Consider the following 16,371-nt stretch of genomic DNA (forward strand, 5'->3'; position numbering starts at 1 on the left):
CTGTAGTCCCAGCTACTTGGGAGGCTGAGGCAGGAGGATCGCTTGAGCCCAGGAGTTTGAGGTTGCTGTGAGCTAGGCTGATGCCATGGCACTCTAGCCTGGGAGACAGAGCAAGACCCTGTCTCAAACAAACAAACAACAACAAAAAGACATTCACTGAGAGCCTACTCTAGGCCAGGCCTTGGGCCCGCTGGCAAAGAAGTGAATGATAACTCTGAAGATGGAATGCCCACCTTGGAGGACTTAGGCAGTTAGGCAGAAACTGTGTGGCAGTTTCTATGAAAGTTAAAATGAGGCTGGGCGCGGTGGCTCATGCCTGTAATCCTAGCACTCTGGTAGGCCGAGGCAGGATGATCGCTTCAGGCTGGGAGTTCAAAACCAGCCTGAGTAAGAGCAAGACCCCATCTCTACTAAAAATAGAAAAAAATTAGCTAGGCAACTAAAAATAGAAAAGAAAAAATTAGATGGGTGTGGTGGTGCACGTCTATAGTCTCAGCTAGTTGGGAAGCTGAGGCAGGAGAATAGCTTGAGCCCCAGAGTTTGAGGTTGCTGTGAGCTAGGCTTATGCCACAGTACTCTAGCCTAGTTGACACAGCGAGACTCTGTCTCAAAAAAAAAAAAAAAAATGAAAGAAAGAAAGTTATACACACATGCACCCTCTCACCCAGCAGGTGCATCGTAAGCACGTGCCCAAGAGGATTGAGTGCCTAGGTCTGCAAGGAGGAAACTCACACAAGATGTCACAGCAGCCTCAAACTGGAATCAACTCAGATGTTGTCCACAGAAATTCACATGAGACATTTACACATACATCCACCCAATGCAACACGATTCTGCCTAGAAAGGAGCAGATGCTGGTACAGGCGCCATGAACGAACCTCAGAAACACTCAGTGTTGGCTAAAGCGGAAGGAACCAGGCTGAGAGTACACTTTCATGAATCCACACAAAGTTCAAAACCAGGAAAACTAGAGGGACGGAAAGCACCTCAGTGGCCACCTGCTGCAGGGGACTAATGGAGGGGTCACATGGGAACTGTGGAAATGTTTTACATTTTGATCCAGGTGGTACACAGGTCTGTACATTTGTAAATATTCAGCTGTGCAAGATGTGTACACGATTTTTAAAAATGTACAATCTCTGCCCTCAGGAAGTCCACAGACTGGCACCCAGTGTCTTCATCGCAACAATCGTGACAATAACAGCAGCTGATACCGATGGAGCCCCCTGTGTGTGCTAGCATGAGCTGGGATCACTTGAAACAGAATCTCATTCAAGTCTTCCAATACTACACAAAACAGGCCCCAGTAGCTCCATATTAGAGACTAGGAAAACGAAGCTCAGAGAGGTGACATACTGTCCAAAGTGACACAGACAAAAGGGATGGATCCCAGTTTGAACCTGGGCCCACTGGTCTCCAAGGCCCACCTGCGGCACAGGCAGCCCCCACTTCCCTGCCCCTCCTCCCCACACTGCCTGCCCCGACTCGGCACCTCGAGGTGGCCGGCCCCACCCCACATGCCCTCCTCTCCAGGGCTGGAAGGAACAGCTCATCTGTGTACTGGACTCGGAGCTTCTGTGAAAAGGCTGCTGAGGAAATGAGTCCTTCCCCCCATTCCCGCCCCTTCACCCTCCCTCATCCCTCTCACGGCCACATATCTCTGAGGTCGTTTCAGCGCTGGCCCTCTGCCCAGTAAGAAGGAACTCCACAGGCTGGGCAGCTATCGTGCGTGCGCGGTGTTGACCAAGGGGCTTTCTCAACCCCCGGACTCCCCCAGCCCGGCCCCGTGGCCCCAGAGTACCAGGAGGGCTTAAGGTTACAGTCCCCTCCCTTGGCTACAGTTTCCAAGTGACGCAACCCAGTGTCTGGATTCAGAGAATCATAAAACGTTTATTAGGAAAAACAACCACCACCACGGCCATTTATTCAGATCTCATCTCGTGCCAAGAGCTGTGCCGAGTGAGCTGCAAGTGTTAGCTCCTTACTGCTCACCAAGGAGCCTCCACAGCAGGTACCACCAGGATCTCCCTTCACAGATGAAGAAACCAAAGCTCAACGGGATTAAGTGACTTGTCCAGAGTCTCACAGTGAGGAAGTGGTGGGGCTGGGATTCAAACCCAGGTTTGCACAACTTTGAGTCTGTGCTCTGAACAGAGTATTATGCTTGTCATCCTACATGTCACTGCTGAAAACGGCCCTAGAGTGGATCTGTTTCAACTGTGTCATTATACAGACGGGAAGACTGAAGCCCAGGAAGGGAGAGTGTCTTGTTCAGGGCTATACAAAGGGTTAGTGGCAGAGCTTGGGCTGGAAGCCAGGTCTTCACCCTGGGCCTTGCTTTCAACGAGCAGACCAGAGCCGTGGGGAGCAGGCCATGTGCACCTGGATGGGCAGCTCCTGGGAGGCAGGCAGGGAGGTGAGAGGCACTGGTTCCAGTAGAAGTAAATATTGACATGACTGTGTTTACACTGTAACCCTACCCCACCTGGCTGTCTCCCCAGGCCGGCCCTCCTGCCTTCCCAGCCAAGCAGGCAAAGCAGTGTGCGGGGAAGAGGACGGGAAGAGGAGGCTCTGGGCCAGGGGCTGCTCTCCCTGCTCGCAGGGCCATGTGGTCAGAAAGCCTGGGACATGTTCGGTCACGGGGCCACTGGAGCCCTGGGCTGGGGGCCTGGGCAGTGTCAGGCAGGGAGGGGCTGTTATCTGAGCTGGGGAGATGGGGGTCTGGGCTGGGAGTCACAAGGCCTGGATTCAAGTCCTCGCACTGCCACTAATTGTCAGTGCGATCCAAGGACAGCCAGCGTATGGGGAGGAAAAGGCCTAACTATCAAGTGCTTGCGCAGGTGGAAGATAATCAGCATTTCAGCCTCCTTGTGTCCTGCCCCAATCGGCTCCCAACGCCTCTGGCTATTGGCTCTACACTCTACCCCTGTCCTGGGGGGCTTTTTCGGGAAGGCCAAGTGTCTGCTCAATTGAGTGGCAGGTTGGGACTAAAGCCAGAACCTTGAGGGCTCAGGAGGTTGATGCCTAGTTCCAGTCCCTAGTTCCCTAAGTGACTTCAGCTTTTACTGCTCTGAGATAGGGGTATCCACACTTCCTGGGGTTGTGTGAAGAGCAAAGAGACGACATTCACGTGCCAGGACGCAGTAGATGCTCATTTTGCCCCTCAGTCTTCCCACCTGTGAGCCAAGGGCTTTGAATGAGATGGTTCCTAACCCCCTTCTAACACAAGCACTCTGTGGTTGCAAGAAGGTCCAGCAGCCAGGCCCAGCTCCTTTCCTGGGCCCCAGATCCTTAACGTGACCACCACTGGGTGCCCCTGCCCCCGGCCACCTCCCAAGCATCGCCCGCTGTGCTCCATGTGAGCTCACTCCCGCAGGCACCGTGCTCTGCATGTCTCGCACATGCTGCCCCCTCTGCCCAGACTCTCTTCCCGGTCCCACTCATCCTGCAGGCCACAGCTTTAATGTCACATCCTCAGGGAGCCTTTTCTGATCCCCAGGCCATGTTCCCCTATCTACTCCCACAGCACCCCATGTGTCTCCTTGGCAACAGTAATTGTGCTTGTAATTTCCTGCTCTGCCCGCCGTCCGTCAGCGTGTGGAGGAGAGACCTGCCGGTCCCATCAGCAGTGACCGCAGCCCCACTCACCTCGTTTGGTGAATGAATGAATGAATGAATGAAGCACGCTGACTATGGCGGGGGTGTGTGCCTAGTCAACTGAAGAGAAAAAAATTGAGCAGAAGCACAAAAAGTTGTAAACATTTGCTCATGGCTCCTCCCTCGCCACAGATGTCAAAGTGTGGACTTTGGCCAAGCTGGTTATGTCTCGGCTAATGCTCCAAACGCTCTGCCGAGCCCACCTCTGTGGTTCTCTCACTCCCCAAATCCTGTTTCTCGCCTGACAGGGCCTGGTCTCTCCAGTTCTGTCTGGGGAACTGTATTTATTCTTCAACAAAAGGTAACAACATGCTTGTGTACCCAAAAATGTAGCAATGCAAAGGAGCAGCCCGGTTAGCAGCACAGGCGCTGGCTGCCCAGGGCAAGGTTCCCGCTGTGCTCTGGGAGGCTCGGCCGTGGCCTGGGGCATGTGGCTAGCCTCCTATCTTCAAACAATAACACTTTCCCTCACATTCTTAATAGTTTCCGCAGTGTTCCTACAACCATTGTAGAAACATCCTGAGAAACAGAGCAAATCTGTCCCACTTGGTAGCCAAGGGGGCACAGAGAGGGAGAATGGCTGACCCAAGGTCACACAGCAAGCTGGTGGCACCTCCAGGATTCAAGCCTAGGCCCTGGACCCTGTCTTCAACTCAACCACTCTGCAGTAAAGCTGATTCCCAGCCCTCAGCCATGGCCCAAACTCAGCCCCCAGCTTGGAATGTGAAGGAACATTCTCAAGGCGCCACACAGCAGACTGGGAATGCTAGGTTGGGCCTCCTTCCCCCAACCTGTCTGCCTGGTTAACCCTCCAAACGTCCAGGAGGTTTGTGCCTGCTCTGGCACTATCTTGCTCTGTGACCCTGGGCAACCTCCTTCACCTCTCTGTGCCTCCTGCTGGGTGGTTTGAGGATGACTGGAGGCAGGAGATATAAAAAGCCTCCTCACAACCCTCACCCCACAGCCTGCAGGGGAGGGGGTGGGAGGGGGAGGGTCCACTTGAGGCCTTTAAGAACAGTGCTGACTCCCTGCCAAGGGCTTAGAGACCTGGGTGGGGAGCTGGGGACCATCAGGAGATTCAGGAGGACAACAGGAAACAAACAACATGCTCTCCAAAGAGCCCCATTCGGAACCCAGGGCCAGGGGAAACCTGGCCACACTGGGAGGGAACGCTGCATTCGTTTAAAACCCACGGAGCAGGAGATCCAGGGAATAAACACCTTATCAGTCCTGACTCACCACCCCCTCAGGAATGACAGCACACGAACCAGCGTTTAGGGGAAACCCACATGACAGGCGCCGAGGAGGCCTGACATCAGCCTCCACCCCACCCATTCGCGGTGGGTCCGCGATCACAGAGCATTTCCTCCGCCTGCCTTAAGCCTTTACTCTCTGGCCCCAGCAACTTCCTTGCCCACTTTCTCTCCTCTTTCCTCACTCTCATACCCAGGTACCAGGCCAACCCCGTCCTGGGCTTCTGAGCATTTCCTGTGCTCTCACAGCTCTGGTCCTCTGTCACACAGGTCCCCCTACCTGGGACATTCTTTCCAGTTCAGTGCCATCTGTTCAATGAAGCTTTCTCTCATGTCTCCAGCCAGAAGGGAGCCCTTGCCTGGCACGATATCTCTACCTCTCCTAAAGGCATGCCACCTGGCCTGAGGACCACTGCAGACACTAATGGCCCAGTGGAAGCTCCCTTAACACAGTGTTTATGTTTATTGTGTTTCCTCCCTTGCACAAGGTTCGGCGTAGAAGTGTTCAATAAATTTTTATTGAATGACGAACAAATGATTCTCTAAGTATCACTGTCCCCTTCTTCTCTCCACGATATTATAAACTTTAATCCTTCTTCCAGACTAGGTTAGATGTTACATAGAGCTGCTCAACTTGAGCTCAAGACTGTAAAAGAAAGGAAACTAAGCTGTATTCAAGAAAAGCACTCTCACTTGGTAATCTCACTCCTGGAAGATAAGACCTATCATCTCATCTCACAGATGAGGAAACTGAAACTCAGCGCTGATGCTGCAACCAGACCAAAGTTCCTGTGGGGAAGTGGAGGAGCTGGGATTTGAACCCAAATCTGTCTGATGCCAAAGCCTGGGGTCTTCCTGATGGGCTAGGAGGCTGCTCAGGTTGTAAGGCTCCATAAAGTGTCACCAAGGCAGAATGGGGACCTCTCTTTTTGGTGGTTTTTAAAGAGGAAAAAGTTCTCTTTCTGAGTAACTTAGGGCAGATTTGGCTTTGAGGCAGGGTGGATGATATAACCTCCAATTCTTATCTCCTTTTATTGCCCATATACTGAGACTTTAAATCAAGTGCTGGTCCACGGGTGGTATCCTCCCTGCCACTGAAACTGCCGAGGCAGGGTGTTCCAGGGGAGATTCCTAACCAAGGAGGTAGGTTGAGTCCAAGATGGTCTCTAAGCACCTTCGGGTGTAGAATTACGTCATAACTCCACTCCTACTGACTCCAGAGAGGCAAGAGGTGGGGAATAAGGGAGGAAGACACTAGCGGGATGAGAAGAGAGGGGACGTGGAGGGGAGAGGCTGGGAGGTTGTAATAAGATTCCAGCTCTGGCCAGAGCAGGGTTTGGTCTTGGGGAGTCGCTGGGGGACTCTTTGGCTTATAGGAGGTCTGTCCTGCTCCCACTGGTTCCCCCAGACTTGGCAGTGGCATCACAGAGAAGTGGAGGTGGCTGCATTCCTGGGACTGGCAGCCACGATGATGGCACATGCCCTCCTCAGGACCAACAAGGTGACTTGCACCCACTTCACGGGGCACAGAACAGGACTGGGGGGAGAGTGGGTGGGGGGAAGGGAGTTGACCATGGAGAAAAGAAGCCGAAGAGAAGTAGGTGGCCTTCATCTTGTGATGAGGAGGCAATCACCAGCCCCCAGAAAGGGAAATGAAGGGCCTTGGCTCTTGGGCTCCAGAGACAACACCCCTCCCCACAGCCCTCAAGAAGCCCAGCCTGGATGAAATGGATTTCTCCTTGGGGGCTTCAGAGACCCTCATGAAATCCCCCTCCCCTTCTCCCCTTTTCTCTGGTGCCATCCCAGTCAGCACTCAGTCTCCACCAACCCCCCCTCTGAGGAGCCATTACTAGGAGATGCTGGAGAGACAGGATCACTGGGCGCAGGGCTCCCAAGTGTCCCCTGGTCTCTGACGGTCTCTGACCTGGCTGCTCAGCCACCACCTCCACCCCTTAGGCCACAGGGGATCAGCAGTCCCAGAGAGCCCCAACCTGGCCCTCGGAATGCGCTGGTCGCAGCCACCCACGATTCCCCAGGTGGAGACCGACCTCTGCTTCCCGGGACACTCAGGTCCAGCTGGATCAAGACGCATCAGGATCACCGCCACCTGCGAACCCGACCCAGCCTGGCTGCCCAGGGTCTCCAAGTCAAGCCGAGACCACGGACCTCTGGACACCTCAAATGAGACTAAGGACCTCTGGACACCCCAATGTCCTCAAACCGAACTGGCCACACCGAGCCCCTCACATCCAGCCCCGGCCAGCTGCCCACAGCCAAGCTCGGCGCAGTCGGGCCGCCCCCGACGGAACCGAGCGCAGCGCCGCGCGGAGAGTCGAGCCCTGCCCAGGCGCCCCCAGACTCCACGCCTTGCGAGAGCCTGGCGGGGACCGCCGCTGCAGCCAGCGCCCAGCCCCCCGCGAGTTGGGCCGACCCGGGGACACCCGCGGCGCCGCCGCCGGGGACCGTCGAGGCTGGACCAGAACGCCGGGCCGGGCGCGGCACTCACCATAGCTCGCGTGCTCCGCTCCGGCTCCGCGCTGCTTCCGGCGCCCCGCGCCCGGCAGGCGGCTCCCGGCTCGGGCTCCCGCTCCGCTCCGCGCTGCTCGGACGGCGCGGCTGGCTGGCCCCGGCGGCGCGCTTGGCTCCCCGCGGGCGAGCGCGCGGCTCCGGCGCCGAGTCCCGGGGGGGCGGGGCCCACCGCAGGGCCAATGGCGGGGCGCGGAGGCCCGGGCCGGGGCGGCGCAGCCAATCGCGCCCGGAGGCCCGACTGCCCCCGCCCCCGCGGGCTCCTTAACCCTTGGCGCGCCGGGCGCTGGAGGCCCGGGCTGCGTGGGGTCTCCGGAGGGCTGGCTCGGTCTGAGCCTCCCGCTTGGGGTGCATGCTCCAGACCTCGCCGGGACCGGCTTCGGGGGCAGGTGGAGCCGGAGTGGCTCAGCTGTGTCCAGTGCGGGGTGCTGGGAGCCTCAGCGACCTTTGTCTCCTGTCTGGCGCCTGCACTGGAGTGTGACCCAGGGCGCTGCAGCTGCGTGCGTGTTAGTGTGTGTGTGTGTGTGTGTGTGTGAGACAGAGAGAGAGAGAGAGAGAGAGAGAGAGAGAGAGAGAGGAAGGAGGAGGGAGGAGAGGAGACATAAACGGGGGGGGAGGGGTGAATTCCGCATGCCTGTGTGTTTATGTGTGAAAGAAAAACAGACTGACTATATTTGAGGTTTGTTACTGGGTGTGTGTGTGTGTGTGTGTGTGTGTGTGAGTGAGAGAGAGAGAGAGAGAGAGAGAGAGATGCCAGGCGAGGGAAGGAGGTGGAAGGGAAGCAGAGGAGCCATGGCTCTCCCTACATGTGCGTTTGCATGTCCAGGAGAGAAACTCACTACATGTATGTTGCGTAAGTGCCAGTAAAGGAGGAAGGAACAGAAAACGGTGTGTGTCGGTATATTTGTATGATGTGTGGACTGTACATTTGTGTCCTGTTGTGCATGTGCGTGCATGTTGGTGTGGTAGAAAGAGACTTTGTGTTCCTGTTGTGAACAAGTAGAGAACAAATCCCTGTGGTTTTGTGGTGTTGTTTGTACATGTGCATGTGTGCACACAGGAGAGGGACGAGGCTATGATTTGGTACAACTTTGTATGTCGCCCAATTTTCTTTTCTTTTTTTTTATTTTTATTAAGGGGTGAGAGGTTGTGAGGAGGGGTGTTCAATTTCCTTGTTTGTTTTTGTTGAGACAGAATCTCACTCTGCTGCCCTGGGTAGAGTGCAGTGGGATCCTTGTAGCTCACTGTAATCTCCAACTCCTGGGCTCTAAGCGATCCTTCTGCCTCAGCCTCCCAGGTAGCTGGGACTATAGGTGCAAACAGCAATGCCCAGCTGGGTTTTTTAAATTTCATTTTGGTAGAGCTGAGGTCTCACTCTTGCTCAGGCTGGTCTCCAACTCCTGAGCTCCAGTGATCCTCCTGCCTTGGCCTCCCAGAGTGCTAGCATTACAGGCGTGAGCCACTGCGCCGGGCCTGTAGCCCAATTTTCAAGAAAAAGCGATAAAAGCATTGTGTGTGGTGAAATTGTGTGTGTTTCTGTGACATTGTTGTGTGACTTTTGTGATCATCTATATTTGTGTTGTGCTGAGAAAGAGAAACTAATGTTTAGGGGATGTATATGTTCAGAAGAGACAAAGACATCCCAGAAGTGTTGGGATTTGGGATTTGGGCTTTGAAGGATGTCTAAGAGTTCATGAGGCCAGAAGGAAAGACCTAAGAAATCTTGCCTGCTAGCCATGTGGGGAGAGAGGTTGAATTGGTTGGGAGCCAAGGAGACCTCAGGGAGGGAGAGAGAGAAAGAGAGAGAGAGACAACTTACTACCAGCAGAGAAGAGGAGGAGCAGCTGGCAGCAACCCTTGCCCAGGAGCTGGCCCAGAGTGAGCCTGGGCATGTGGGGGAGAGAAGGTCTAGGCACACAGAGTCAGGTTCCAAAGGGGACCATCCGTTCCTGGGCAGAGTGTGTGGGAACCTGCAGGGCTCTGTGGAAATAGCTCACTGCACTGTCCTCTCCGTTTGGCTGCATGTTGAATTCTTCAACATGGAGGGAAGGACACAGGGGCCAGGCCTGCGAGCATGGTGAGTGTAGCAGTGGGGAGGCATGTTCAGGAGGGGAGTGTCAGGCCATGTCCTGAAGGTGACCAGACCTGAAGGCCCAGACCCTCTCTTCTTCCTGGGTAACTTATACCGTTAGCTGCCCCTGGCTTGGTTTCAGATTCCTGACCATTCCTTAGTGTCTTCCTGGGAATCATAACCTGATACCTGGAGGGACATCTGGAGTTCCAGGGAGACACAAAAAGGGAATCCAGTTATCCTGGGTGTTCATAAGGGCTAGGTACTGGGGAGGGAAAGGTGTTTATGAAAAATCATCAAGCAGTCTCCTTAAGATCTGTGTGCTTTTCTGTCTCTGTTGCACTCCAACAGTAAATTCCAAAGAGAAGAAGAAAGGTTGGATATTACGGACACACTTTATTCACTCGTACAGTGAACATTCTGGAATGCTCTGTTAGTGAGGCAGGAACTGGGCTGAGTACTAAGGAGATGGGCAATGAACAAGGTGTGGTCCTGGCTCCATGAAGAAAACAAGATGAGAAAGGTTGTGACTTTATTGTTTCTGAAATGGGTACATTGGTGGGGGGCGGTGGGTAGCTTACTCACTGGGCTGGCAGCAGAACTGGGACTAGAACCAAGGCTTCCCAGTGTGATGCCTGGGTCCCTCCCATTCCACCGGGCTGCTCTGGGAGAGGCAGCCCCTGGTCTTATGCTGCCCAAGGGAAAGCAAGTGAGAAGGTTTGCTGCCAACTCCTTAGGGAACCCCCGAGATCACCTCCTCCAAACAGCTTTCTGGGAACAGCCAGCCACAATAAATGTTGAGCATTTATTATGTGCGAGACACTGTGGTAGGCGCTTTGTGGTATTTAATATTATCTTAGTGATTCTCACAATATTATATGGTAGATGCTATGATTCCCACGCTACTCTCATATTGCAGGTGAGAAAAATCAATGTTCAGAGAGGGAAAGTGATTTGTCCAAGGAGGCACAGCTAGTTTGAGGAGATTTGCTCTTTTGCTGGCATGCTGCTGCTTCTGTTGGCATTTAAGGGCTCACTGTGCTCTCTGACAGAGACATGGGCAGTTGTGTGGCAGGAGAACATGTTTCCTTTTGGAGAGTGGATGAGATTTGGAGGGGTGCTTGCTTCCCTTAAATACTGAAATCTCTGGGCACAACTTTTGCTCAGTCAGATCATCAGGGCACAAACTGGCAGAAAACCCTGCTTAAACTGGCCAGAACAAAAAAGAAGGAACATTTTTGCCTATGTAACTACAAAGTGCAGGGGTAGAGGTAGCTGTAGGCAGGGCTCCATGAGGAGCTTGGATGAAGTCATGAGGATTCGGTCTCCTTCACTCCATCTCTTGACTCTTGCCTCTCTCCTGGCCTCGTTGTTTTGGCAGGCTCTCTCATGATGACAAGCTACCTGCCGGCAGCAGCAGGCTCACATGCTACTCTCTCAGCAACTCAAACAGAAACAGGGACTGGCTTTTCCCTGCAGTTCCAACAAGATTCCCCAGACTGAGTCTCATTGGCTCTCACCGAAACGTGTGTCAATTCGTCGGCCAATCACTGTGGCCGAGGGTTCCGATTGGCCAGACCACAGGGAGCCCCTCAGAGGTACCTGGCATTCTAGTTTAGCTGTGGGTTACTAAGTCATTCAGCCTTAGGACTCACCAGGATCCAAAAGGAATCTGCCAGAATTTGTGGAAGGGCTCACTTTTCACAGGCTTTCAATATATGGCAACCGCTATTATTGGTATTACCCTTCCTCTGCTTTGCCTCTGTCACCGTCTTGTACAGAGTGGATATTTGGTTATGTCCAGTGCACAGTAGGTACCCAAAGAATCCTTTTTGGTTGGCTGATTTCTTTTTTCTTTTGAACGAATGCCACATGCCAAGTCAGATAGAGGTTGGACAAACCGGGCAGCCCATAGGCATGCAGAAAGAATGAGACTCATTATAAGAGCTTTTTAATTTTTAATTTTGTTTTGTCTTGATAACTGAACTGAAATTACAACCTAGGGCTCCTGAGGAAATCACCAGACTTTCCAGGAACAGATGCCAGCCTGTCCAAGAGGATATAGTCACCAGGACATCAGAAAGAGCTCAGGAAGAGGCTGGCAGGGGAGGGGGCACCACACTCAAACCCCGCAGGTAGAGCCAGGTTGCAGGCAGGCAGAGCTTGTCAAAACCAGTGAGGCCATTCCTGACTCATCCTACCCTGCAGAGAAGGAGCCAGGATCCGCCACGCCCCCCAACTCCAGGCCTGATGTGAAACAGGGGGCCAAGATGTTGTGCCTGACCCCCCTCTAGCTTCTCCTTGAGCCACCAACTACTCTGATTGAATTGGGCAGTTGAGTTTCAGTGAGGGACTGAAACTCATTAAGTCCAACAATAGCTGCTATTTATCAAGTCTGTGCTGGGCCCCACACTGAGAACTTTACATGACTTAAATATGAGACCAGTGGAATATATTTAGGATATTCATTTTATTATTGCTTTTGCCTTTTTATACTATTAATATTTCCTCTCTCTGCCCCAATTTCCTAATTTAATTTTGAAAAAACTAAGAAAAATCTCTATTTTTTTCCAATTTCAAGTGTCATACATGCTCGCTTTAAAATAAACAATACAGGAATGAGTACGATGGGAAAGAACAGTCCCATAATTTCACTCCTCAGATAGGAACCATTGCAAACTCCTTGTGATTCTGCGCTTAGCTGGACTGACACATGCATGCCTGTTTGTGAGAGGAAAAACATTATTAACCCATTCATCCCCTCCCTGCCTCGCTGCGTTCTTTGAGGAAGGAAACTTGGCAGTTCAGGCGGCTGCAGCCTGGGCTTTGGCCTGTGGATCTGGGCAATGGGCAGATGGAAGGGAAAGAACAAGCTATAAGAGAAAGGCCAGAAGTCACCAGGGTGGGAAAAAAATGGGGATAGGCCAGGATAGGGGCTGAAGGAGAAGGCCAGCACAGACTGAGCCTTCAGAGAGCATTTGGGGGAATCAGAAGGCAGATTTGGGGCCTGCAGTGCTGGAAGATATTGAAAAAGAGAGTGAGGGAACAGAAGGTGAGATGGCATGGTGGGGAGGAAACTTGAGCAAGTTTTATTGAGATTATGGATGAAATCACTTTCACATTTTCAAAAGAATTGGATAAATATTTAAATTGTTTTTCAATTTTTTTTTTAAGACAAGGATCTCACTCTGTTTCCCAGGCTGGAATGACCCAATCATAGCTCACTGCAGCCTCGAACTACTGGGCTCAAGCGATCCTCCTACCTTAGCGTCCCGAGTAACTTGAGTTTTTCCCTTTTTTTTTTTCCGGAGAAGGGACTAGTGTTTCTGCTTCAACAGGGAGCTAAGACTGGCCTGAAAGTGGCTCACCTTTACCCAGATTACCTTTTATAAACAAAAAATGAGATTACAACAATGTTATTATAAATAATAATAACTGCTAAAATGTCTTGTCCGTGTACTATAAGCCAGACACTGTACTAAGTACTCTTCTATACTAATTTATTTAAATGTACAATAGAATTGAATGGAAGTGGGTACAACTGTCATCCCATTTTACAGATGAGGAAACTGAGGCTCAGAGAGGTGAAGCAACTTGCTCCAGGTCACACAGCCAGCAAGTGGGGGAGACGGGATGAGAAAACTTGCTTATTATTTTAACCTTCTGGTAAATGTAGTTGTTTTGTTTTTGTAAGCTGCTTCAAATCCCTTTCTGTTTGTGATAGGGGAGGGCTATACACAAATAAAAGTTAGGCATGCACCATCATGAACCCACCCTACAACTCCTTTCGGTAAGTATTTCCACTATTCTGTATATCAACAAGCTGAAGCTGAGTGGGACGTGGTCACTAATCCAGGGGAGGCAACTTTTCAGTTGTGGGCTTTGAACTCAACTGCATTTTTTTCTGAAGGACCGTACAGGACTTGGAGCCGCAGTGGGGAGAAGGGTTGCGTTCCAGTTACACAGGCACAGATTCATGGACCCCAGAGGCCGGACCTGGATGAAATGTGCAAAGTTATCTATTCCAGCCCCTGTTTGAGTTTCTGAATCTCTGCTGCAGTTTCCCCCACAGGAGTCACCTGGCCCAAGTTTGAACACCTCCGCTGACGGAAGACTCACTTCTTTTGCTGAGAGTCCAGAACCAGGGGGACATATCTGAGAAAGTGGGCCAGGCTGGAGCAATGAAGTGCAAGAAATGCCTGAGAATTAGCTGGGATGAGCACAGGGAGACCACAGAAGGGACAGGAGTGCAGGGAGAGTGGAAAACCATTCCCTCAAATGCCTGTGCTGCCAATAGCAGCTCTTTTATATATAGCCCCTCCCAGTTGAGGGAATAAGGATGTGTGATTTCAAGAAACCAAGTCCCTCTAGAACCAGACTACTATAACCCAGTATATTTCCCCTTTTGCCTTGGCTGCTAGGAAGCTCTTAGGTAAGTGACATATTCAACCTCAGTAACAAATTGAGTCCAGGCACCTGACAGATTTCTCCCTATCTCTTCTAATAGCTTTCAATCGATGTTTTATAATGTTTTATAATGTTTTAGACCAATGTTTTATAATGTTTGCTTAACACTGAGCAGCTACCTCTTTGCATTTTTGTACATTTTGATTACAAAAGAAACCAAAAACACCACATTTCATAATGTAGATTTGTAAGTTGCTAGCTTGGACCAAGGTCAGGGAAGGTGGATCAGATATGAGGGAGAAGGTATTAAGACCAACTTAGCAACCATGATTGGTCACATGAGGGAGAGGTGCTTGGAGCTAGAGATATTCATTGTGGAAGAGGTCAGGGGAGCTGAAGAGCGTGAAGAATGGAGTTGCCCAGGTTAAGAGAGAAGAGAAGAGTGCTCTAGGCAGTGGGAAGACCCAGACATGAAAGAGAACCAAGAGAGACTGGAAGAAAGTTCCAAAGGCTGCAGCGCCTAGAGTGTGAGGACTGAGGGCAAGCTGAGGGTGGAGGGTTGGTAGAGCCCGGCCAGGCCTTGCCACTCAGGGAAGAGCCTAACTTTTCTCCTAAGCCTGAATATTCATGTTCTGAGGAGTTTTCTCAGGGAGCTGGCCTCAAGGGCAAAGCTAAGCCTGGCAATCCCAGGCCAGATGCTATGTCCCCCTCCTTGGGGTCTTTAACTGATGTAGCTACAGTCTTTGGGATGGTGCAGGTGAGGGCAGGAGAAAGGCATCGAGTCACGTGCCCTTGAAGCAGAGCCAGGCTGTTCAGCTCCACTGACTCAAGGGTATGGGAAGTCCACAGGGGCTGCCCGGCCAGCCAGAGCCAAGGGTGAAAACTCAGGGCTTCCACCAGACTGGTGGATGGGCCAGACCCACAAAACACCCCCTGTGACTAGGGCCGGGCACCAGGGCATGAAATAGCAAGACCAGAGGATGAGCTTCCACTCTGGAGTCCTTGATTCAATTCTGACCTCAGCCGAGTGAGCCTGGGCAAGTCTCTTTACTTCTCTGAACTCCATCTCTAAAATGGGAATGATGTCACCCAGCCTGAAGGGTTGCTTTGAAGATTAAGTGTGTTTGCAAATGCAAAAGATTTAGCATAAAGTAGTTACTCCATAAATGTTCATTCCCCAAATCTAGGGTACTAGGAACGAGGCCCTCGTTACAGCCACCCCTACCCCTGTGCTCCCGGCCACATCTCAAGACTTCAGGTCAAGCTGCAGAAGGTGAGATGGGCCAAGCATCTGTCTCTGGCCTCGGAGCCTTTGCTCAAGCTGTTCCCTCCCCCACGAATGCCTTTCTCCCACCTCTTCACCTACCTAACTCCTAACTCACTTGTTAGTACTCAGTTCAGAACATCACCTCCTCCAGGGAGCCTTCCTCATCTCCCAGGTCTGACTTGGGCTTCCCCGCCTGTGCTCCCACAGCCCCCTGCCTTACTGCTAACGCAGCACCTGCCACTCTGCCTTGCCCAGTCTGCTGGCTCTGCTCACTCTGTTGTCTCCCCTGCCTGAGCCCAATTCTTCAGCCCCGCCCCCAGAAACAGGGACCGGCACGTAGTTGGTGCTCCGTAAATGTCTATCAAAGTCTCCTAAAGGTCTTTTCTAGGGAATGGAGCCTGTTTAATGAGCACCTCTGCTCTGCATACACTATCCTATTGAGCCCTCATATGACCCCTATTTAATAGATGAAGATTCTGAGGGTCAGAGGGGTGAAGTGATTTACCCCAGGTCACACAAATTGTAAGTGGCTATGCAGGATTTGAACCCACCTCTGTCTGATTTTAAAGCTCCAATCTTCCATGTGGCTTTATACATCATCACAGCAGTTCTTTCATGTGGAGGGGAGAGCTTAGAGACTCCAGTTGCAGCTGCATATGAGTGGGGGGCTTGGGTATGGAGAAAGTCACTCAGAATCTTTGGGCCTCAGTCTCCTCATTTGTAAAATGAAGGGGTTGGATCAGCAATTCTCAGCCCTAGCTGTTCATTTGTATCGTCTGAGGAGCTTTTAAAAGGTGCTAAGTCCTGACTAAGTGCAGTGGCCCACGCCTGCAGGCCCAGCAACTTGGGAGGCTGGGACGAGAGGATCCTTTGAGCTCAGGAGTTTGAGGCCAATCTGGGCAACATAGTGAGACTGCATCACTAATAAATAAATAAAAAATTTTTAAATGGTACTGTTGCCTGGGTCCCATCTTAGGTCAATTAATCCCAAATGTCTGGAGGATGGGCCCCAGAGTTTATAAAACTCCCAGGTGACCTGGATGCATGGATAGAGCTGAGAACATGGAACTAGCCCCTCGGTGAGGCCTGTTGCAAGGAGCCCCTCGACCAGGCATGACGGAAAGGGCGGGGCAGTGGAGCCAAGCAGACGCAGGTTCTGATCCCAGATCTGCTCTTCCCCATACAGCAAC

The 16,371-nt window shown here is 52.0% G+C and overlaps 1 protein-coding gene across 1 annotated transcript in view; it reads right to left on the reverse strand.

Moving 5' to 3' along the window:
• Positions 1-7,555, reverse strand: part of LOC105815657 (endothelin-converting enzyme 1-like) — a 60,688-nt gene extending 53,133 nt beyond the window's left edge. Inside the window, exon 1 of the mRNA XM_012650857.1 lies at positions 7,417-7,555. Within this exon, the coding sequence (XP_012506311.1) occupies positions 7,417-7,419 (3 nt within the window). The 5' untranslated portion in view covers positions 7,420-7,555. The remainder of the gene's footprint in view (positions 1-7,416) is intronic.
• Positions 7,556-16,371: the final 8,816 nt, after the last annotated feature.

Source organism: Propithecus coquereli, unplaced genomic scaffold (assembly GCF_000956105.1).
Source record: "Propithecus coquereli isolate 6110/MARCELLA unplaced genomic scaffold, Pcoq_1.0 Scaffold341, whole genome shotgun sequence".
Lineage (NCBI taxonomy): Eukaryota > Metazoa > Chordata > Mammalia > Primates > Indriidae > Propithecus > Propithecus coquereli.